The sequence below is a fragment of the Gracilinanus agilis genome, chromosome 3, assembly GCF_016433145.1.
Source record: "Gracilinanus agilis isolate LMUSP501 chromosome 3, AgileGrace, whole genome shotgun sequence".
Lineage (NCBI taxonomy): Eukaryota > Metazoa > Chordata > Mammalia > Didelphimorphia > Didelphidae > Gracilinanus > Gracilinanus agilis.
Genome location: NC_058132.1, coordinates 33,487,640 through 33,511,545, shown reverse-complemented (window position 1 = coordinate 33,511,545; position 23,906 = coordinate 33,487,640). Strand labels below are relative to the sequence as shown.

General features: G+C 42.9%; 1 protein-coding gene across 1 annotated transcript in view; it reads right to left on the bottom strand.

The window, feature by feature from the left end:
• Positions 1 to 23,906, bottom strand: part of PLCH2 (phospholipase C eta 2) — a 256,194-nt gene that overhangs the window by 46,847 nt on the left and 185,441 nt on the right. Inside the window, exons 5-9 of the mRNA XM_044668648.1 lie at positions 21,783 to 21,876; positions 12,879 to 13,082; positions 10,631 to 10,751; positions 5,555 to 5,729; positions 1,375 to 1,510 (exon numbers count right to left, since the gene is read on the bottom strand). Coding sequence (XP_044524583.1) covers positions 1,375 to 1,510; positions 5,555 to 5,729; positions 10,631 to 10,751; positions 12,879 to 13,082; positions 21,783 to 21,876 — 730 coding nt within the window. The remainder of the gene's footprint in view (positions 1 to 1,374; positions 1,511 to 5,554; positions 5,730 to 10,630; positions 10,752 to 12,878; positions 13,083 to 21,782; positions 21,877 to 23,906) is intronic.

Genomic DNA, 23,906 nt, shown 5'->3' with positions numbered 1-23,906 from the left:
AGAAGGAAGGAAGGCAGGGAGGGAAGAAGGAAGGAAGAAATGAAGGAGGAAGTGAGGGTGGAAGGAAAGAAGGAAGGAAGGAAAAAAGGAAGGAAAGAAAGAAGGAAGGAAGGAGAGAAGGAAGGAAGGAAGAAAAGAAGGAGAGAAAGAGGGAAGGAAGGGAGGGAGGAGGGGAAAAAAACGAAGAGAGTTGGAGAAGGGGGCAGTAGTCTTCCTATCCCCAAGGTATGGTAAAAAGATTACTTGACCTAAAGTCCTAGATCTAGGGTCCAAATCCCAGGTCTGCCAGTTAGCAATAGGACCCTGGGCAAGTCTCAGGATGTAGCATGAAGTAGTCAATAAAGAATTAGATTTGAAGTCAGGAAAACTTGAGTTTAAATGCTATCTCAATTACTACCTGCTCAATTGTGTATTCCTGGACAAGTCACAATATTTCTTAGCCTCAGTCTCTACATTGGTACAGTGAAGGACTGTACTCATCCTGAAGCCACCAAAGTCTCTTCCATGACTACATTATCCCTCTTAGATCTCAAAAACCAATAAACATTCTTATTAAGCACCTACTGCTTTCTGGGCACTGGGGATATAAGAAGGAAATTCCCTGCCCTCAAGGAGCTTACATGCTAGTAAACCTGACTTACACTGAGTAAACATCTTACCCTGAGAAAATCTCATTAGATAAAATAGTCTCTAAAGCATAGTCCATTCCGGGGGCAGGGAAACAGTGTGGTCAAATAAGTGCTGCTGGAGTCAGGCGTCTCCAGCTTGAATTCCTATTTCTTATGCTTACTAGCTATGGGACCCTGGGCAAGTGATTGAGCCTCAGTTTCTTCATCTGTAAAATGAGGTTGGATTAAGGTTCCTTCCAGCTCTAAATCTGTGACCCTAAGGGAACTTTGGAGCTAGGCGTGTCATACAGGAAGGATTTTCTAGTTGAAGACGGCTGCAGATGTGGGCCTGGGATGCCCAGGCTGTGCGTGGGTTAGTCGGGTTTGATTAGTTCTTCATCATCTCCAGCATCAAATCTATTTACAGGGCTTCACAAGAACATTTCCCTTTGAACAGTGCCATCCTGCTGGTTAAAAGACCTTCCACCCGGCAAGCCCCCTCCGCCCCTTCCTGGGCTTTGCTCCCAGCTATTTTTAACCTCTCTTTCCTGACTTCTGAACTTCTAGTGGGAGTCCCATATGTCATTTCTTGAGGATGCTCCTACCCTGAGTCTCAATTCTGGCTGCCTTTATAGATATGCTTCTTCCTGGGCTCTAGTCAACTTCACATGCCTTCTGAACTCAACCCTTTACAATGAGAATGAAACTTCCTGAAGACCTGAGATTTATGGCTGGCTCATGGCTAGTTTGAGTCTCATGTTCTTACCCAAGACCCGAAGGGCTCTATAACTTACATCTCCATTCATTAGCTTGCAGTCATCATCGATTTCATCAGCGCTGTCCTCATCAGATACGTCCCCCTCCTCTGCATCTTCACTGATATTTGCTGGGAGTTTCTTCCCCTGGGTACCAGAAAAAAGTGTCAGATGGTGAGGCTAAGTAAGGCAAGAAAAAGGACAAAGCAAGTGAGGGAAGCTCAATGACCTTGGTTGCATCCTAGCTACACTCTCTTCTCCTGGATGCTCCCCACCCCCTCTAGGTTTTCCCAACACTTCTTTGGCTTTTCTACCTGTCTGACCTTCCTGGAGGGGGGAGGAATGGTCACTTTAGTCCATTTAATTGCATAATTCCCCAAATGATTGCATTGATCCAAAAGTTTACCCACAATGTATTAGCATGTTCATCTTGCCACAACCGTTCCAATACTGACCATTCCCACTTTTTTTTGTTATCTTTGACAATTTTCAGAGTGTGAGCTGAAACTTCAGGATAATTTTGATGTACAGTTCTCTTAATAGTAGGGATTTGGAGCATCCTTTACTATGACTATTAAGTTTGTGATTTTTTGATGACTCTTCTTTTGAGAAGTTTGTTTATATCCTGTGACTATTCCTCTTTTAGGGAATGGTTTTTGGTCTTATGCCTGTCTGTTAGTTGTGTAAATATTTGGATACAAAATCTTACCTGAAAGAGAAAATTGCCAGATAAAGAGAAATCTGATACAAAGATTTTCTCCCATTTTACTGTTTCCCTTCTAATTCCAGGTGCATTGTTTTTCTTTGTGCAGAAGCTTTTCAGTTTCAGGTAATCATTCTTTTTTGTAATTGCCTGTCTCTTGTTTCACTAAGAGTGCATCTTCCTAATTCTGATAACATAAGAATTAACCTCAGTTTCATAAAACTCATGATAGCGCATGCTATCCATATTCAGAAAGAGAAGTGAGAGACTCACGAGTCCAGGTTGAATCATATATTTTTGGATATAACTAAGGTGGGAATTTGTTTTCTTTGATTATATTTATTTATTATAGGTTTTGTTTCTCTTGATTTTTCAAGGAGGGGAAGCGGAAGGTAGAAAGGAAAGAATTTGAGGCTGAAAATAAAATTGAATTAAAAAACCAAGATACTAAATTCCATCTCCCAAAGAACTTTTCCTACCCATAACCCAGAAAAGCATATGCCCTGATCCACTTTTAATTTTTTGGTATGATTTTTAATATCAAAACCATCCATTAATTTAGAAATGAGCATTGGCTATGTTGTGATATATTGGTTTAAACTTAATTTCTGCCAGGCTGTTTTCCAAAAAGTATGCAAACTGCCTTTAGATCATCTCAAATTGAATGTCCTGTGAACATCTCAGACTCAACACATACAAAACTGAACTCATATCTTCCCCATATCATTATCTCCCCTAGTAAACTCTCCCCTCTTATAAATTTCCCTTTTTTGTCAAGAACACTACCATGTTCAGTCACCCAAGCTCACAAACTAGGTGTCATTCTTGACTCCTCTTTTACACTCAGTCCACATATCCTATCTGTTGTCAATTCTTGCTGTTTCTATCTTTACGGCGTCTCTTATATGCTTATATAGCATATATAAGATAAGATAAGATATCTTATACCTTTATGTCCTCTGATAATGCCATCATCTTGTGGCATGACTTCATCACCTTCATCACTATTGCAATAGCTTGCTGATTCCTCTCTCTGCCTCAAATATCTTCTAACTACAAGGCACCTTCCATTTCATGGCCAAAGTGATTCTCTCAAAGCATGGATCTGATTGAGTCACTCTCACTGCTTAAACTTCAGTGATTCCCTATTGCTTCCAGGATAAAATATAAAGTGCTGTGTATTATTTAAAGCCTTTTCCAGCCTGGCCTCTTCCTCCATTTCTAGTCTTCCCTTCCTTCCTCTTCTTCCTTCCTTCCCTTCCTTCTTTTTCTTCCTTCCACCTTATAATCCAGTGATGATGGTCTCTTTTATTCCTTACATATTTTACTCCATCTTTAACCTCTATACTTTTGAACTGGTTAGCCCTCATGCCTAGAAAGCTCTCCCTCCTTGCTTCCACTTTCTAGTTTCCCTGATCTCTTTCAAGACTCAGCTCAAACCTCATCTTCATCAGGACATCTTAATGGAATGGACCAGGTAATTTCCAAGGTCTAAATATGATTCCATATTGAATTTGCAAATCCACTGAGACCCAAGGGTCTTTTCCACATATGGACTGTCCTCTAGACTCCCTGTTGACCTCCCCAAAGCCACAGATTGTTAGCAATAGAAACCCGACTTGGTATCAGTGTTCCCCACTTCCAGTGCCAGGTTTTTTTTTTCTCTCTAAACAAGAAGGGAACCAAGTGAGTTCCTTCTGTGGCTCAGCTATAAATCACTCCACTTGGCTTTCCTTCCTTTATGGGACTGGCAGAGCAGCCTCTAACCTGTGCCCTGAGTGAAGGAGCCCTACAGGATGGCTGTCCACTGAGGGTCCTCATTCTTTTCCCAGCCTTCTGAGAATGAGAGTGTGTCAGTCCATGCTCTCTCCCTTCAGGACCAAGGCTAGAGGCAGAAAAGAGGCTTCAAATCCCAGGCCAGCCCTGCCTCCAGCAGTGGCTAAGTGACTTTTCCTGGAAATGGACACTTCATTAGGGAGACAATGAACGGGTTGCTGCTGGAGACAAGCCTGCTTTGATGTTATCAGTCAGAAGGGCCTCAGGGCTGCAGGCCCACAGACAGGCTCATCAGACAGGCTAGTGTGTGCTTCCTGGGGCTGTCTCAGAACTGACATCTCCCTCTGCAGAGCCCAGGGCTTGGCAGGCATAAGATCATTTGATCAGAGATTCAGAGCTAAAAGGGGAGGTCATCTAGCTTTACAACTGTGGTAAACTGAGGTTCAGAGAAGTTAGATGAGAGTATTTTGCCTCTCTTTGTTTGTATCCTCAGCCCTTTAGCACAGTGCCTGGCCCATAGTGGCCACTTTAAAAAGAAAAACCATCTTAGAATCATAAATACTGGGTCCTATGTAGAAGAGTGGTAAACGCTAGGCAACTGGGGTCAAATGACTTGTCCAGGGTCACACAGCTAGGAGGTATCTGAGACCAGAATTGAACTCAGGACTTCCTGCCTCCAGGCCTGGATCTCTATCCACTGAACTACCTTGATGTCCCAAAGTAGTCGCTTAATAAATATTTATAGAATTTAATTGAAGTGACTTGGTAGGGTCCCACTAGGAAGTAAGAAACAAAGCTAGAATTCCAACCCAGGTTCTTTGACTTCATATCCAGCACTGTTTCCATGGCAACTTGTCACTTCCAATGCAGCTATGATATGAGAAATGGCCTGAATTTCTTAGAACATAGTGCCTGGCTCATAATAAATGCTTAATAATGCTCTGTTTTTCTCATGGAGCCACTAAGAGAAATAGTGGATAGAGTATGTAATCTGGAGTCAGGAAGACCCCAGTTCAAATTGTGTCTCCGACACTTACTAATTGTGTGATCTTGGGCATCATTTACCCAACTCTCCTTAGACTCTTCATCTGTAAAATGGGGACAATAATAGCACCTACTTCTTGAAATTGTTGGGAGGATCAAATGAAATAAGAATTGAAAAGTGCTTAGCACATAGTAGGTGCTATTTAAATGTTAGCTATTATTATGATTATTAATTAGCTATTGTTACTATAGAATGTTTCAAGGGTAAAAATTTTAGTGCCAATCAAATTATCGACTCACAGTAGCCCTTTTGGAGCTAAAAGTCAGCACAGTCAAATTAAAAACTCATTAGCCTCCCCCAAAATGTCCTTTCTCATTCTGAATTCCTCTATCTCTCTGGCATGAGCACCTCTTACATCCTGTTCTTTCAGTCATTCCTGTTTGCAAACTTGAAATAATTCATGAAATACAGGAAAATGGTCACCTTCTTATTGCTGGAAAGTATGTCTGTTCCTATTAAAAAACACAAGATCTCCTTAGGTTTTGGGGGGGGGGGTTTGGTTATGACTCCCAAAATGGGTCAAATGGACCACATTGAGTTTCTGGTCCATTAAAAATAGCAGATCATTTTCAGACAAACTGATGTCTAGGAAGAATCTCCAACCTTCCCCTGGCTCCCCAGGCAGTGGTCCACAAAGCTCAGGATGTCCAGGTCACACAGTCTTTACCTTCACTAGGATCTTGCCTTTCAAGTTCTCAGGAGATGGCAGAGTGGTGGAGTCTTCCTCACTGCTCACTGATGACAGATCCAGTTTGTCCCCTAGGATGTCAGTCAAATACTGTGCCATCTTCTTCTGTTGAAGGACACTGCAGTGGTTCTCGATGGACAGGATGACTGGATATCTGGGAAGGTGGGGAGGAAGAGGGAGCATATAAGAAGACTCATAATACTAGGAACAGCAGCTGGACCCCTGACACTCAAGAATAGAGGAGAGAAAAGTATCTTTGTTGAGAAACTGAGGCAAAAGGAGGGAGGGCCATAGAACTCTGGGAGTGATATGGGCTAATGAGGTTCTGGCAGCAATCTCAGGCTTTTCAGAAAATAGACATGTTTAAGAGGAGGAAGGAGAAAGAGGGAAACAGAAGAAGATTGAGAGGAGGAGGTGCACAGAGAGAGAGAAAGAGAAAGAACAGGAAGGAAGAAAGGGAAGAAAGGAGACAGGGAGAGAGAGAGTTACACAGAGGGAGACAGAGGGATGGAGGGAAAGGAAGGAGAGGAAGAAAGAGAAAATGGGAGAAGAGAGAAGGAAGGAGAAGAGAGCAGAGGAGCAGGGAGCGAAGAAAAAGAAAGGAAAGAGAGAAGGAGAGAGAGGGGAGGAATGAGAAAGGAAGATAAAGGGAAGGAGAGAGACAAAGAGGGAGGGAGGAACAGAGAAAAAGAGATGGAGGGGTGGAGAGATAGGGGAAGAGAATGAGAGAGAAGGAAGAAAAGTAGAAGAGGGAGAAAGGGAAAAGGAGAGAATGGGAGAGGGAGAAGAGGGGAAGAAGAGGAGATAGAAGCAGTGTGAGTAGGAAGATAGACAACAAGAACCAGAAAGAACAAGAGAGCACAAAAGTCCAAATGATCAACTAAAAAGCATTTATAAAGCACCTAGTGTGTGCAGGCAGACAAGCATGGTAAGATAATTTGGTCATAGATTCAGAGCTGGAAGGGCCCCTCAAGTCATCCTAGATAGCCTTGGTTATCCAGTCCAGCCTCCTTATTTTACAAATGGTGCCCTGACAGCTTAGCTAGTCTGTATCCAAGGAAAGGCTTGCACCTTCATCTTCCTAAATCCAAATCCAGCCACTCTCTTCACGGAGGCAGCATGCATGCCACAATGGACCAAGTGTGTGGATTTAAAGTCAGCAAGCCCTAGAGTCTAATTCTATCTCAGACACTTACTGGCTGTGGGCTCCTGGGCCAAATCCCTTCTCTTTGTAGTTGCTTCATTTGTAAAATGTGGATGAGAGCAGCTTTTGTCCTCCAGACTCAAATGCAATGAGATATGGGAAGTACTATATAGACTGTAAAATTTGATGGAGAGGCTTAACCAGCCCTGGAGACAGGAGGTCATGGGTTCAAATTTGGTCTCAGACACTCCCTACCTGTGTGATCCTGGACAAGTCACTTAACCCCAAATGCCTAGCCCTTGACTGCTCTTCTGCCTTGGAACTGATATTAGTATGGATTCTTAGACAGAAGGTAAGGGTTAAAATAATACTCAATGGAAATGCCAGCTATTGTTGCTATTACAATTCACAGTCTCATAGCAGAATGTATTATTGTAATCACATTATTCTGTAGACATTATTATAACAGCTATGAATTTCATCACTTTAAGAATCTGAAGAATCCTTTCAGCCCAATTCCCTCTCACCAGCTCTATTAACCTTTTACCTGTGCTGCCCAAATATTAAGCCCCCATTGGGGGTCGGGGCAAGGACCACATGCCGCATCTATTAACCATCCTCATCCTTCTTGGCCTCTCTGCAGCCTTGAACACGAAGTCATTCTCTCCTCGATTCTTTCACCCCAGGTTTTCAGGCTATTCTTCTCTCCCAGTTCTTCTCCCACCTTCTTGATCTCTTTTGCTGGATTTTCATCCACCACATGCCCCTTAGTGCTGAATGTGCCCCCCAGGGCTCTGTCCTGCACCCTCTTCTCTTCCCCCTCTCTATTCCTTTATTTGGTGATCTCATCAGCTCCCCTGGACTCAATTCTCATCTTTATGCTGGGGATTCTCAAATCTACTTATCCAGAGCCTTAACCTCTCTCCTGACCTCCAGCCTCAAATCTAACTGGGTATTCTGTAGACATCTTAATCTCAACATGTTCCAAACTGTATTCATTATTCCTCCCTCCCCCAAACTCTCCCCTCTTCCTAGCTTCCCTCCTTAGAGATGGAGGATACCACCCAGGCTCCCAAGCTTCTCACCATCTCCCATCCCTCATCTCCCATTTGTTGTCAACGTCTATCATTTGTATCTTTGCAACATCTCTCAACAATGCCTCCTTCTCTCCTCTGACGATGCCACCTTCCTGGTACTGGCCCTCGTCACCTCCCACCTTGGACTATTTTAAACCCTCACCTTTCTTAGTATCAGTTCCAAGGCAGAAGAGCAGCAAAGGCTAGGCAATGGGGGTTAAATGACTTGCCAAGGATCACACAGTTAGGAAGTGTCTGAAGCCACATTTGAACCCAGGACCTCCCATTTCCAGGTCTGACTCTATACACTGAGCCACCCAGCTCCCCACTAGTGCTCTATCCACTGTGCTACCTAGCTGCCCCGGATAGGGGATGTTCACATTTGTCTTTTATATGCTCATGGCACAAAGTTTCCAAGCCACTGGTGTCTGTGATGTTCCTTGAACCCAGCACCTCATCTCCTGACTTGATGCCTGTCTCCCACACCTGGACTACTTTCCTACCCATCCTCTTCACCTTGGTCTCCATCACAACTCAGATTAAATCTTGCCTTCTTTTTTTTAAACCTTCACCTTACATCTTAGAATCAGTACCAAGACTTAGAATCAGTACCAAGAAGAGCAGTAAGAGCTAGGCAATGAGGGTTAAGGGACTTGCCCAGGGTCACACAGTTAGTAAGGGTCTAAGGCCAGATTTAAACCCAGGACCTCTTATCTCTAGACCTGGCTCTCTATCCATTGAATCACTTATAGCTGCCTCCTATCCTCCCTCCTTCAAAGGGCCTTTTCCATTCTCCACTGCCAGGGTCTTCCCTCTTCTGACATCATTAATCATAGTGCATAGTAGGTGCATAATAAATGCTCATTGAATTCAGTCGTGGGCTCTCCGTGCATTTGGCTGTCAGGAGGTTCAGAGCCTTGTTTCCTCTCCAGGAACCCTACTAAGCCGTCAGCCTAACTCTCTGATTACAATCATGCCTCACTCAGAGCTGGGCCCACCAATTTAAGAAGGTGTCACTCTATTTTTAATTCCCAAATTAATCTTGCTCCTTCCCCCCTTCTTGGTACAATTAACACTTCCTTCCCAGACCGAGAGCCTCCATTCGACGAGACTTGAATGCAAAAGTCATAATAGACAGTCTATTTTGAGAAACTAAATTGGAATTTTTTAATGGTGTCTTACAGCCACACAGAGTGGTAACAAAGCAGGCCTGAAGGCTGTGTGTCTCCTCTGGGGTAATTAATACGGGAACCATAATAAGTGGGATTATTACATGTATGTGGGAGGCTGTTTGCCCACTGAACCTCAGACACAGGAAGCCAGGAACACACACCCAAACACAGTCACACACACACACACACACACACACACACACACACACACACATCTACTCCCATTGTAGGGAGAAAAGTTCTCTTCTCCCCATCACTAAATCACTAAGTCTTGGTTCCACTTCAGAATCACAGAGTCTGGGAATTGGACAGAACCTCCTGGGCCATCTGGGTCTTCTAACCCATAGGCGGAAGGGATGCCCACCCTCAAATACCCCAAACCATCTTCCATTCAGGTGCCATGTTCACCTTCCCCAAAGCTCATCTCCGACCATGGCCATGCCTCTGTTCTAGAGAGAGTCTGTTCTGGAGCATTCAGCAACTCTGGGGGAGATCAAGATCTCAGGGGGGAGGGAAAAAGAGAAAAAGGGGAAAAAATCCTAACCCATGAGCTGCTTGTAAAGGGTGCTGGCTTTCTGCCAGGAGGAGAGAGTAGGGCACAGGGCCAAAGGACTGAATCAGAGATAATAAGAAAGGAGCTTACTGGGACCTGGTTCCAGCTCTGTGTGTGTGTGTGTGTGTGTGTGTGTGTGTGTGTGTGTGTGTGTGTGTTGGGGGGAAGGGCAGTGTCCCCAGCTCCAAGGACCAAGGAGAAGGGTTTCTGGGTGCCCTGTGGGAAAAGGAGAAGTTATGATGCAGCCTGATCAGAATATCAACCCAGTTCCAGCATTTTAGACATTTATGTAGCCTTGACCCAATTGGCCCCAATCCTGTTTATACCTGTTGGCTACATAGAAGGCCAGGGACAATTAGACGGTAAAGTGGATAGAGCACTGGGTTTGGAATTAGAAAGACTCATCTTCATGAGTTCAAATCCATTCTCAGGCACTAACTAGCTGTGTGTCTTTGGGCAAGCCATTTAATAACCCTGCTCGCCTTAATGTTCTCATCTGTCAAGTGAGCTAGAGAAAGAAATGACAAATGCCTATGCTATTTTTGCCAAGAAAATTCCAAATAGGCTCACAGAGAATTGGCCAAGACCAGCAACAAGACAGAATGATGGAATTTGAGAGGTGGAAGGGATCTCAGTGGCCAATTCAATCAAGTCATCCTTAGTCAAGTGTTCCAACTACAAAAAAAAAACCTGACAATCCAGTTCCTGTTCAAAGATCAAAGAGAGAGAACCAATGACTTTTTCCTTTAAACCCTTGCCTTCCATCTTGGAATCGATACTTAGTATTGGTGCCAAGGCAGAGGAATGGGTAAGGGATAGGCAATGGGAGTTAGGTGACTTAGTGCCTGAGGCCAGTTTTGAACCTAGGACCTTCCATCTCTAGGTCCGGCTCTCTATCCACTGAGTTACCTAGCTGTAACCCTTTAACATTTTTTACAGACCAGGAAACTGAAAATCAGTGTGGAACTTGCCCAAGTTCACCTAGGGAGTTAGGATCAGAGCTGAAATGAATACCCAGGACTGACTGAACCTAGACTCATCTTGCCTAGATAAAGAGAGATGGACCCAGGGAAATCAGAGGCCCCAGGGACTCCAGAGGTTGTCACTCACTCATTCTTGATGAAGGCATATTTGTTGATCGTCTCAATGACATCTTTAAAGAGGATCTTGGAGGTCAAAGTATAACCATGGTGCACGATGGGTTCTCCATCTGGTCCATCCCAACAATCCACTGAAAAGGAGCAAAGACCAAAATCAGATGATGAGTTCCAGAAAGTCTTCCAGGGGCTCTGTCTCTCCACCACCCCAGTTTCAGAAAACTTCATTTCTGGACTTTTCGCTCCCCACTACTCTTTGTGCTCTAGTCCAATAAGATTATTCTGCCTCGATTGTCTTCATTCTACCCCTTCCCATTCCTTGGCTTTTGTTCTCTTGTCTCTTTAACTCCACCCTCCACCTTTCTCCCACCTTCATTTATTGAAGTCTGTCCCTTCCCCCCTCAAAGCCCAACTTAGGCGCCACTTGTCTATGAAGGTCTCCTGACCCATTCATTCCACCCAGATAGAATAATCTATTCCTCCTCACATATCTTCAACCATTGTGCCTGGATGTTTCCTTCTCTCCTCTCATATTCTAATTTAGAGCAGAATTATTGGGTACAAGATAAAAAATTATTATAAGCTTTTGAAGATAACAACTTAAGAAAAAATTTCAGCACGGAACACAGAATCCTTTACATAGTAGACATTTGTTAAATGTTTGTGGAATACATTGAACTGAATAGTCAAAATTTTGTCCTCAAATTTCTTCCTTCCTTAAAAAAGTAAACATTTCCATTATTTAAATCCCTAAGACTTGAAGGTTGGGGAGAGAACAGTCTCCCCCTCTATTATCCTTCTTCTGTTGTTAGAACAGAGAAGACTAGACCCACCTCTAAAACTTCAAGGCTCTCAACACACCATAGGTACTTTATAAATGATCTTTGGATGAATGAAAGAAAACAGAGAAGAATAATCCAGCAACCATTTATTAAGCACCTTCAATGTTCTAGGCACTGTGCTAAGTTAGAGATGGAAGAGAAAATGAAAATAGCTTTCCTGCCTTCTAGATTCTAATAGAGGACGCAACATGCACACAAAGAAGTAAATATGGAATGTCTATAAGCGGAATGAAAGTCATTTTGAGGGAGGGCAGAGATAGTCAGAGAAACCAAGAAAAGCTTCACAGACAGGATGTTGGTTGGGCTGAATCTTTTTTTTTTAAACCCTTACCTTCCGTCTTGGAGTCAATACTGTGTATTGTCTCTTAGGTGGAAGAGTGGTAAGGGTAGGCTGGGGGTCAAGTGACTTGCCCAGGGTCACACAGCTGGGAAGTGTCTGAGGTCAGATTTGAACCCAGGACCTCCCGTCTCTAGGCCTGGCTCTCAATCCACTGAGTTACCCAGCTGCCCCAGTTGGGCTGAATCTTGACGGGAACCAGAGATTCCAAGAAAGGAAACTGAGGAAAGATCTACATTGAATTGACTGAATATATTTTATATTTCCTTGTATGTATTCTTGTTTCTTCCATTAGAATGTGAACTCCTGGAGGGGAGGGATTCTTTGGGTGGCTACTGCCTAGCATAATGTCTGGCACATAGTTGGCACTTAATGCAAGGCTTTTGGATTGGGCAGGAAGTGTTCAGTAAGAGCAGTCCTTGGCTAGAGAATGGGGTTCCCTGTGGCAGGGACACACAAAGGGCCCTTCGGTGACCCCACTGCCCACAATGCCTTCAAGCCAGGGCAGGTAGAGTCCATACTTACTAAATCCTCTGCAAAGCCTTGCAGTGCAATCTCTAAGACCTAAGTCATATGCTGCCTACAGGGGGAAGAAAGACTGGAAGTGAGATGGGGCTGGGAAGTAGAGATAGGAAATATCTTCCATACCGTCTTGCCTTGATCAACTCTGAATAGAGATTTTCAATTAGAAAGGGCCAATATTATTTATTATTATTACGAATGAGCCAAGATATGACAACTTGGCCAAAAAGCCAAACCGTTATTAGGGACAATGCTAGGAACTGAATCTCAGGCACTTACTAAATGTGAGATCCTGGAAATGTCACTTAATCCTGTCTGCCTCAGTTTCTTCATTTGTAAAATGAGCTAGAGAAGGAAATGGCAAACCACTCTGGAATTGTTGCCAAAAAAACTCTATCACAAAGAGTCAGACAATGCTGAAAAGTGGCAGAACGATAAGAAATTGGACTCAGGTTTGCAGGACACTCTCTTGGTTCTCTGGAATGACTGGTATTATAGGGCAATCCCACAGGGCAGGGGTAGGGCTGATAGCTTTGGTGATAGACCATCCTACCTCTTACCTTCCACACAGCGGCAGCCAGCCTGCAGGACCCATGAGTACATGTCCACCCGAGACTGGGACATGAGCTGGTCCCCAATGAGGTAGGTATTATGGGAAGAGGTGATAAAGTAGTAGCTTAATGGATAGGTCATGTCCTGGTTCACTTGGTAGTGCTTGGGGTTGAAAATGTCTCCCTCTGGACTCCGGGTATAGTTTGTAAAACCTGGAAAGGACAAGATGGACAAGAACTCAGATCTGCAGGTGACCCAGCTAGAACATTACCTAGAACATTTGGAAAGGCATGGCGGGAGGAAAAGAGTGGAAGGGTTAACAATAAAAATAATAGCTGATATTAATAAAGCAATTGAAGCATATCATTTGATTCTCACAAAGACCCTGAATTAGAGATGTCATCATTCCTATCTTATAGATGAGTCAGTGGAAAGAGTTCTGGATTTTGAGTCTCGACCTCGGTTCAAATCCAATCTCTGATATTTGTCATTTGTGCAATCTTGGCCAAAGCACTTAGCATTTCTGGGTCTTAGTTTCCTTAACTACAAAATGAGAAGAGTAGACTAGATGACTTTGAAAGTCCTTCCCATCTCAGAGTTGAAGATACTTTCCAAGGAAAGGACCAGATGGTAAGTTGGTTTCTCCATTAATGCTATGGGTAGGGTGTTAATATCCAAGCTGCCTTTTTTTTAATAACATCATCCAATTTAGATTTATAGACTATTTTTGGAGGCAGGATTTGAACTAAGGTCTTCTATGCCACCATATATAATCTCGAAATATTAATGGTAGAAGGAGCCTTAGAGATAACAAAATACTAGATGTATAGCTAGAAAGGACTTTAGAGATCATCTGGTTCAACTTCCTTGCTTCACAAAGGAGAAAGCTGAAACCCAGAAAAAGGATCTGAGTTGTCCAAGTTTACACTGCATGTTGGTGGCAGAGCTCAGGTTAATAATAAATTTTTAAAAGGAATTAAAGAAATACTAGATTACTTTAAAATAAAATAAACAATAAATAAAAGCAATAATAAATTACTTTAAAATAATAATACACCAATTATTTTATTATCATCTATAATTATTATTTTAGAAGTAACTTAAAGTTTACAAAGAGCTTTACAGGTATTATCTCATTTATCCCTAATAACAATCCTGTGAGGTAGGTACTATTATCATTCTCATTTTACAAATGAGGAAATCGAGGCTCAGAAAGTAATAATTCAGCCAGGGTCACAGGATCCAAAATCAGGTCAGCCTGATTCCATGTCCAGCACTCTGATCACTGTACCACCTAACTGTCTTGACTAGAAGTCTGGTTATTACTCATTGTGTTCCATGACACATATCTTGAGGCATCCATTCCAATTTTGGACAGCTCTATTAGGAAGTCCTTTATATTAATATCAAATTTACTTCCTTATGATCTGATCTCTCTCTCTCTCTCTCTCTCTCTCTCTCTCTCTCTCTCTCTCTCTCTCTCTCTCTGTCTCTCTCTCTGTCTCTCTCTCTGTCTCTCTCTCTGTCTCTCTCTCTTTCCTCTTACCTTCTGTATTGATTCAAAGATAGAAGAGCAGTAAGGGCTAGGCAAATAAAGTTAAATGACTTGCTCAGAGACAAATGTGAACCCAGGTCCTCCTGACTCCATGCTTGGTGCTCTATCCACTGCACTGCCTAGTTGCCCCTTCTTCCCTATAATTTTTACCCATTGGACTTGGTTTTCCTCCCTAAAGACACCGAAGGAAGACACATTGAATCAACTTTTCCTTATGAAAACCATTCAAGTATTTGAAAATGATCTTTCTTGCTTTATCCTCGAATCTCCCCTTCTCTAGTTTTTTTCAACAGTTCTTCATGCTACAGTTTGGGGCACATTTAGTATCCTGGCCATTTCTGCTGGACATGTTTCAACTTATTAACTTCCTTCCTAAAACTGAATGCAACACTTGCAATGTCTCACTAGGGACATGTATACAGGATGATTGCTTCCATGATTCTGGACCGCCTACCTTTTCCTGATGCCAATGAAGGTCCATTTCACTCTTGGACTGGCACATCATGCTATTAAATTATATTGGGTGTGCAGTCCATGAAAACTCCTGAGTACTTGTTATGTAAACTATTGTATTGCTACCCTTCCTCCATTCTCTGTTTGGGCAGATAATTTCTTGAAGCCAAACTCAGGACTTTGCTTTTGTCCTTATTAAACTGCATCTTGTTAGATAGAGGCAGAATGGGTGTAGTGGTTAACAGATCAGTGGACACCAAAAAGACCCGAGTTCACATATTGCCTCTGACTCACAGCCAAGGGCAAGCCACTTAATTTCCCAGAGGCTCCAGCAACTCTCTAAAGCCATAGATCATAGAGAATTGACAATTGGCATTGGTGGAGTAATTTTCTATACTGAGAATTTCCTATGAGAGTGAAACCACAGCTTTTGACTTTAAAAAATTCTTCATTTTACACTCCAATCACATTATTCAACATCATCTTATCTGTAAACTTAACAAGCATGACATCTGTAACATTATTCATCATTGATATGAATTTTTTCTTATTTTTATTTTTAAAATTCATATAAAATGATTTAAACTTTTAAAAATAACTTTTGAATTTCAAATTCCCTCTCTTTCTCCTCCTCATTGAAAAGGTAAGTACTTTGACATAGATTATACATGTGAAGTCATGCAAAACATATTTCCATATTAACCATGTTTCAAAAAAGAATACAGAAAAAAAGAAAGTGAATAAAAAAAATGTATGCTTTGATCTGCATTCAGATTCCATCAGTTCCTTCTCTGGAGATGGATAACATTTTTAGCATGAGTCCTTTGAAATTGTCTTGGATCATTGCATTGCTGAGGATTGCTAAGCCATTAACAGTTGATCAAGTAACATTGAGATTACTGTGTACAATGATATTCTGATTCTGCTCACTTCACTTTGCATCAGTTCATATAAATCTTCCTGGCTTTTTCTGAAAGCCTCTTGCTCATTGTTTCTTATAGCACAATAGTATTCCTTCACAATCACATAATACAACTTGATCAGCCATTCCCCAATTGAGGAGCATCTCCTTAACTTCCAATTCTTTGCCACAAAAGAAAGCGCTGCTATAAATATTTTTGAATATGTAGGGCCTTTCTCTTTTTCATTGATACCTTTGGGATACAAACCTAGTAGTGGTATTCCTGGGTCAAAAAGTATGCACAGTTTTATAGCTCTCTGGGCATTGTTCCAAATTGCTCTTCAGAAGAGTTGGATCAGTTCACAACTCCACCAAGAATGCATTAATGTCCCAATTTTTCTCACTTCCCTTCCAAAATTTATTGGTTGTTTTCCTTTTCTATCAGATTAGCCAATCTGATAAGTATGGTGTGGTACCTCAGAGTTGTTTTAATTTACATTTCTCTAATCAATAGTAATTGAGAACATTTTTATATGATTATATGTAGCTTTGATTTCTTCTTCTAAAAACTATCTGTTCATATCCTCATTGATAAGAATCTTGACTCAGAGAGGACCAAGGAGAGAGCCTATAAGTAATCCACCAAAGGTCTTCCTTAGATTGACAGCTATTAATTCATCATGACTCTTTGAGTCCCAGTAGTCAACCAGTTCTGAGATCACCTAATCCTACTATCATGCATCTCTCCACCTTGTTGACAAGATTGACGTGAAACTTCATTGAAAGCCAGATCATTAACTGTAACCAAATGTTTTTCCCAAGTACTTTGGGGCTCTCTAGAGAGCTAAATGTAAGTTTACTGAAAAAGGATCTTACAGTGCTCTTGAATCCTTTCCCTTCACAGTCCCTCACAAAAGACATTGTGCACCATGGGCCCTCCCCATGAGGTTCTGAGCAGCTGCCAATAGCCAAAGCTTCTAGGAGAAAGCCATCTAGGAATTCCCACGAAAATCCAAGCTCACTGGCAGGAAATTCAGACAGTCTAATGTAAAATATGATAAAATATGCAGGATTCCAGGGAGAGAAAGCCAAGAGGCGAGCCTTTGGATTTGTGTATTTTGAAAAGGTGGAGAGAATATTTTACTTCAAGGCTGGTATGTTTTGATTGTATCAGAACACAATTCTGGGGGAAGAGAGACTTGATCTCAGCTCCCCACAAAGATAAGTTTTCTCTTGTGCTTAGGTTAGCCCACACTTTGAATGCACGAACAGATATCCAAATAGATATCTTACTGGGTACAAGGGCATGGATATCATGCCCTTTTGGCATCTCTTAACTCCATGAATCTTTGGAAAGAGAGCACCCCATTATGTTAGGCTGGCCATTTCCTAGGCTAAATATCCTAATTCTGTCTCTTTCCATCCTACTTAGGGTATCTCCCAACAAAAACGTGTGTGACCTTCCCTTAAACTCACCAAATAAAAAAAGCCAAGTGCTTTCAACATTGACTGTCTCATCTGATTCTTCTTCAAATCCCAGCCATGGATCCCAACAGTGGTACCATCTTGCTTTAGCTTAAGTAAATATTTATGTATGCCCTTACACATAAGAGGGGCAAATGTGTACCAGGCATAAACTAGGTAGTCTGAGGCAACACCTAGCAGTACTGCTAGTACCCTCTTCAGAACCTTTGCCAGGTTAGAGCAAATAGTCAAAGGAACCAAAGGCAACTATGTGGTGCAGTGGATAGAGAACTGGGTCTGAAGCCAGGAACACTCATCTTTCTGAGTTCAAATCTGGCCTCAAGCAAGGTGACCCTGGACAAGTCTCGAGATCTATCTATCATCTCAGATAATCTGATAAGGACAGTTTAGTTGATAAGGAAGTAAAGGACCGGGAAGATCTTTTCGTCAGTTCATGCTTCAAGCTCTGTCTCCAGGAGCATGGAGTTTATTATATATATATATATATATATTTCAAGACTCATTTCACACAAAAGAACCCCCCTGAAACTTCGCAGATGTGCAGAAGTTACAAATTATATCATATCAAAACACAAAACATTGGCTTCAGAATAGAACAAAGCCAAGGCTGAATTTTGACAGGCTTCTTATCAGAAAGCCAAGTCGGGGAATATTTTTCTCAGGGTTGAATTGCCCCTACTAAGGTTTTGGCCTTGGCTATACCAGCTTTACTCTGATGAGTGAAAAAAGGCTGTTAACTCATTAAGTGCTGGTTTACTAGGAAATTAAAGTTTTCCTAGAAGCTATAATGTTTTTCAATAAGAAAAGGCATGGATCATAAAAGGGGTCAAAAGAGGAGTCTCAGATTTTCATCTATTTAAGACTCTGTTTCTCTTATTGGCCTCCCACAGACAAGTCTCAGTTTGCCTCTGTTTCCTCATCTGTAAAATGATCTGGAAAAGGAAATGGCAAACCGCTACAGTGTCTTTGCCAAGAAAATGCCAAATGGGGCCTTGAAGAGTTGGACATGACCAAAAAACAACTGAATAACCAGAACATCCAGGTATTGAGATGTAGCAAGGCATAGAAGAGAGGGCATTGAAGTTGGAGTTAGGAAGACCTGGATTCACATCCTGACTATACCACTCATAGTCTGTGTGACCTTGGGCAAGCCATTTTCCTCCCATGTGCCTTAATTCTCCCATTTGTAAAACCAGAGGGTTGGACTCAATGACATAAGTTCCTTTCCAATTTTCTAGACCTATGGCCCTATAATATGGAAATAGCAGGTTGTTCTGTTAGCCTAATAGTTCATAGCATGGGACTTGGAATTAGGAAGAACCAAGTTCAAATCCTACTTCAGTCACATAGTAGCTGCATGACTACTCACTTCACTCAGCTTCAGATTTCTTAGCTGTAAAGTGAAGGAGATGAACTCAATGTCCTCTATCCTTCTTTCCAACTATAAATCTATGAAACAATGACTGTATGAGCCAGGTAATGGGTATAGTAATGAGTAATAAGTAATGAGTGGAAGTTGCTAAAAGACGATTTTAAGCTTGATGGCTTTTTTTAACCTTTACCTTCTGTTTTAGAATCAACACTGTATATTGGTTCCAAGGCAAAAGAGCAGTAAGGGCTAGACAATGGGGGTCAAGTGACTTGCCCAGGATCACACAGCTGGGAAGTGTCTGAGACCAGATTTGAACAAAGGATCCCTTATGTCTAGGTCTGGCTCTCAATCCACTGAGCCATCTAGCTACCTCCTAATCTTGATGTTCAGAAAATTTCCCAGGCAGTAAAGAGAACTGATCCAAAGTGGCATGGGCTCCCTCCAGAGAAAACTGATTTCCTCAGCTTGGAGTCATTAGTAAAGGTTAGATATTCACTAGTTGGTTAGATAAGGGATTATTGCTTCCTTGTGGGTTGGACAGGATGCCCTATGAGGACCCTTGCAGCTCTGAGATTGTTTCAATGGCTTTCTAGCCTCTAATCACTCATAGAGCCCCTAGAGATGAGGACCACACTAGCCACTGTTCCCCTGGCTGGGCTGCCCATCCTAAGTGAGGAGCTTAAGGAGAATTGCAGGAGGATCTTGGTAAATGATGACCAAGTGAGTTAGAAGACTCAGCTCCAAGCCCAACTCTCATTAGCTGTGGAACTTTCAGCAAATCCCTTCCCTTCTTTCAGTCTCAGTCTCTCCATCTGTATAATCAGAGGACTGTCCCAGCTGGTCTCTTCCAGTTCTGGACTCTCAGATGCTATGACACCATGAAAATTGAGATTCCCCCTCGGAGAAGACAGAGGCCATAATTCACACGCTAACACCATCTCCTCCTCCATACACTCACCATGGCTTGACTCCAGCCTAGGACTTGAGGGAGAGCTGGAAAATTGGAAAATTGATCGGGCATAAGGCACCCTTGGAGAAAATCAGCCATAATAGGGCCTGACAAGTTAATTATCTCCTTGTTCTCTGAGCAGCATTGTTAGGAAGACACTTCTAGGGAGCTAGCCTACTGTTCATTCCTCCCCTAGGGGGGACAGGCTCACTCAGAGAGGCCCTTTCATTCCTAACTCACTTCACAATCCTCCCAGTGGTCTCCATTCGGGGGAACACTAGAATACCCACTAGGCTTGAGAAAATAGGTTGTCTCTAAATGAACAAATTTATATCCCAGAAAAACCATCCTCAGTTCTCCCTTTCCAAAGTTCTCTCTTACAAAACGTGACAGAAGAAAAGCTCATTTTCCTTCCATTTTAGAATTAATAGTGTGTATCGGTGCCAAGGCAGAAGAGCAGGAAGGGCTAGGCAATGAGGGTTAAATGGTTTGCCCAAGGTCACACAGCTAGGATATATTTGAGACCAGATTGGAATTCAAGATAGCCTATCTCTAGCCCTGGCTCTCAATCTCCCATCCAAGTTCCTTCTGATTCTTCCTCACTCTCTAGCCATAGCACTTGCTTCTCAATTCTCCTCTAGCTCCTAAAAACAAACTTTGTCCCAATCCATTCAAGAACTGTTCTCTGCTCATTCTTAGTAAAATGTAAATGGCTAACAGTATGTTAGTTAATGTAAATGGCTAACAATATGCTATTACCTGTAGGTAATATTTTAACAGGAAACCCCTGAAAAATCAGAGGGTGGAGTAGGGTAGTAATAAGGTCCTTCTCCCCAAGGCTAAAGTAAGAGGAGATGCTTTTGGCAGGAGAAGCATCTCTAAACAGATAGTACTATTAATGGAAATGATGCTCACTTGGGGGTCCTTAGATGATTTCTTGCTCTGCTATTCACAGCCTGTGTGATAGTGGGCAATGCACTTCCCCCACCCTCACCTCAATTTCCTCATCCATAAAATGAAGGACTTAGACTTTCTATCTTTGTATCTCTAGCATCTAACACAGTGTCAGGCACATAGTAGGTATTTTTTAATTTTATTTTTATTTTTATTTTTAATGCTTTCCCGTAGTTACATATTTTTTTTAGACCCTTAACTTTGGTGTATTGTCTCATAGGTGGAAGAGTGGTAAGGGTGGGCAATGGGGGTCAAGTGACTTGCCCAGGGTCACACAGCTGGGAAGTGTCTGAGGCCGGGTTTGAACCTAGGACCTCCTGTCTCTAGGCCTGGCTCTCACTCCTCTGAGCTACCCAGCTGCCCCTCGTAGTTACATATTTCATGTTCTTTCCCTCTCCCCCAAGCCCCCCAACCCCTCTTTAGCCCACGTACAATTCCACTGGGTTTTACATGTATCATTGATTAAGACCTAATTCCATATTATTGATGGTTGGACTAGAGTTATCATTTAGTGTCTGCATCCCCAGTAATATCCCCATCAGCCCATGTGTTCAAGCAGTTGTTTTTCCTCTGTTTCTCCTCCCACAGTTCTTCACATAGTAGGTATTTTTAAAAGGCTTGTTGATTGATCAATAAGGGACCTTCCAACTATAAGCTAAAATGAACCAAACCATTCCTCTTAGAGATGTATGTTTAAGTATGTGTATGTATGAATGGGTATATTTGTCGTGGACACGCATTCAATATCACAGGGCTGGCGACCCCAGCAGAGATCCTCTTCCACCTTCAAGTAAGAGACAAAAGAAGGTATGGTGTTTGGGAAATTCAGAAGGGAAATTAGAAGACTAACTGGCTCCTGGGAAGAGACTTCTCTGTCCAGGAAGAATAGGCAAGGAAGGGGTGAGCTTTTCCCTCTCCCAATAATTCTCCCTCCCGTCCCCAATCCCAAGGAGAGGAAGGGCGCATCCAAGCACAAGGTACAAAACAAACTCCAAATATCCATAAGGGAATGAGGGTAGGGAGATGGTGGAAATTAGAGTCTATAAAAAGGGTAAATTGAGTCATCATCCAGCTTGCAGAAGAATTTAGGTAGTTTCCTGAATTGCCCCCAGCAGGTACCCGTCCCTGGTTGTTTCTTGCCCATCACCCAGCCGAGGCCCCTGGTCCTTGGATTGAGTCCCAGACTGGGAAGATTCTGTTACAGTTTGTAGCTTCTGCCCTCTGGACCCAGCAGCTCACTTACCATCAATGCCGAGCACCTCCTTACTCTTGTTCTCCAGGCACGGCTCAAATTGGTCAATGATGTTCAGGCAGTACTCCTTGGTTACATCTGTCATCTAGAATGAAACAGCCACAGAACCATGAGTCTACTAGAGGTTTGCAGGTCCCCACTCATCACCAGCACCTTCCTTCCAGGGTCACTCGGATTCCTGTGGCAAGCACGGTGTCCCCAGGCTTGGGTCACCCAGCCAAATCCTCTAGCTAGGTCCATTGACAGCATCTAAGGGATCACAGCCAGCCCCTGCCCTTTCCTCTCCCCTAGCTGAGTCTGACGCAAAGCCCATTTCTCTGAAAGGCCCATGAGCTCAGGTCATGGGGCAAAGCCAAGACTGGCTGAGGTCAATAAGGCTATAGATTAATTACCCACACGTAGAGGTCTGACTGGCTTTAGAGAGCCAGAGAGACAAGCAATGAGTCAGAGTCAGGAGCTTTGTAGGGAAGAAGAGGAGGATTAATATGAATTAGCCAGGTAATATATGCTAGGTGGGGACAGAAGTGAAGTTGCTCCGTTTGTGCCCAGGTCCTCCCCACTCCAGCCATGGCTCTCTATCCCCTGAGCCATCCAGCTGCCTCTGGGAATGTCCTAAAGCATAGAATGGGATTGGAGGGAGGGGAGCAGGTGCGGGACTTCAATATCAACTAGTCTAGTCTTCTTCCTTTACATCTATGGAGACTGAGTACCTCTTATCAGCTCACAGAGAGGCTGGCTTAATTCAGAATAAGAAGAGTAAAAATGGCCTTCCTAACTTTTTTAAACCATTACCTTCTGTCTCAGAATCAATACAAGTATCAATTCCAAGGCAGAAGAGGTCTGTAAGGTCTAGGCAATTGGGGTTAAGTGGCTTGCCCAGAGTCACTCATATAGGAAGTGTCCAAGACCAGATTTAAACCCAGGACTTCCCAAATCTAGGTCTGGCTCTCATTCCAGTGAGCCACCTCGCTGCCTCTCTTCCTAACTTTTGAACATAGTGAGTAGGGAGAGGAGTTCTCCAGTTGTGCTGTCTTTTGATGTAGGGAACTTTCAGTGAAGTTGTAAGAACCCTCTTTGCTTCAGTTTACCCATATATACAGAGAGGGTAGAGAAGATCACAGAAAATAAAAATCAGAAAGGACATGAACAGCCCTCTAGTTCAATACCCACATTCCACAGATGATGAAATGGAGAACCAAAGAGGCCAAGAACTTGCCCAAAGTCATTCAGATAGCAAATGGCAGAGCCAGGACCTGAGTTTGAATCCCAGCTCTATTTTTTCCTATGGTTTGTCCTTTGAGTTAGTGGGCTTTGGCATAGATAGGCAGCCTGGCTGGGAGCTGGGTGCCAGCAGTGATTACTTGAGCCCATTGCATCTTACGACTAAGAGTTCATTTTCTCTCTCTTGACAACTAAAGGAATCAATAGCCAGGCCAGACAATAACACATCTCTGTTGCTCTGAAAAGACATCCGTGGCCTCACTCTCTGGCAGACGGGGCCAGTGGACTGTCAAAGATCAGGAACAGGAAAAGAATAGAATGAAACAAGTCAGCAGAGTCAGGGAGGGGAAGATTTCCAGTGAGTTCCAAGCTTCTATAGTCCCTGTCCATTCTCTCTGAGCTGCTCTCCTCAACTCCGTGGGAAGTAAACATTCTCCCCTCTTCCATCTCTTCAAATCCACTGTCCTGGGCCCTTTTAGCTATCTTCAGAGCCTACTTTCCATAACCACCGCCTCCATCTAAATCCCTAAGTTTTCCCAGGAAAGGAGGGCTTTCAAGGAACAGGGCAAGAGAAAGAAGGGTTTAGGACAAAAGAAAAGTCTAGCCTTCTTTCCTCGATGGGAATGAGCTTAGGGCACTCATTACCCAAGGTGTGGCATAAGCTGGAAATAGAAACAGGGTTAAGAAGGGATTAGATAACCTAACATAGGCAGCATCAGCACCTGCCTAAGCTCCTCCATCCTCTGGCAAGTTCCATCATTCACTCTTTCTCTGTCTCCCTCTTTCTTTCCCCCCCCTCTCTCCCTCACTCCCTCTCCCTCTCCCTCTCCCTCTCTTCCCCTCTCCCTCTTCCTCTCCCTCTCCCTCACTCCCTCTCCCTCTCCCTCTCCCTCT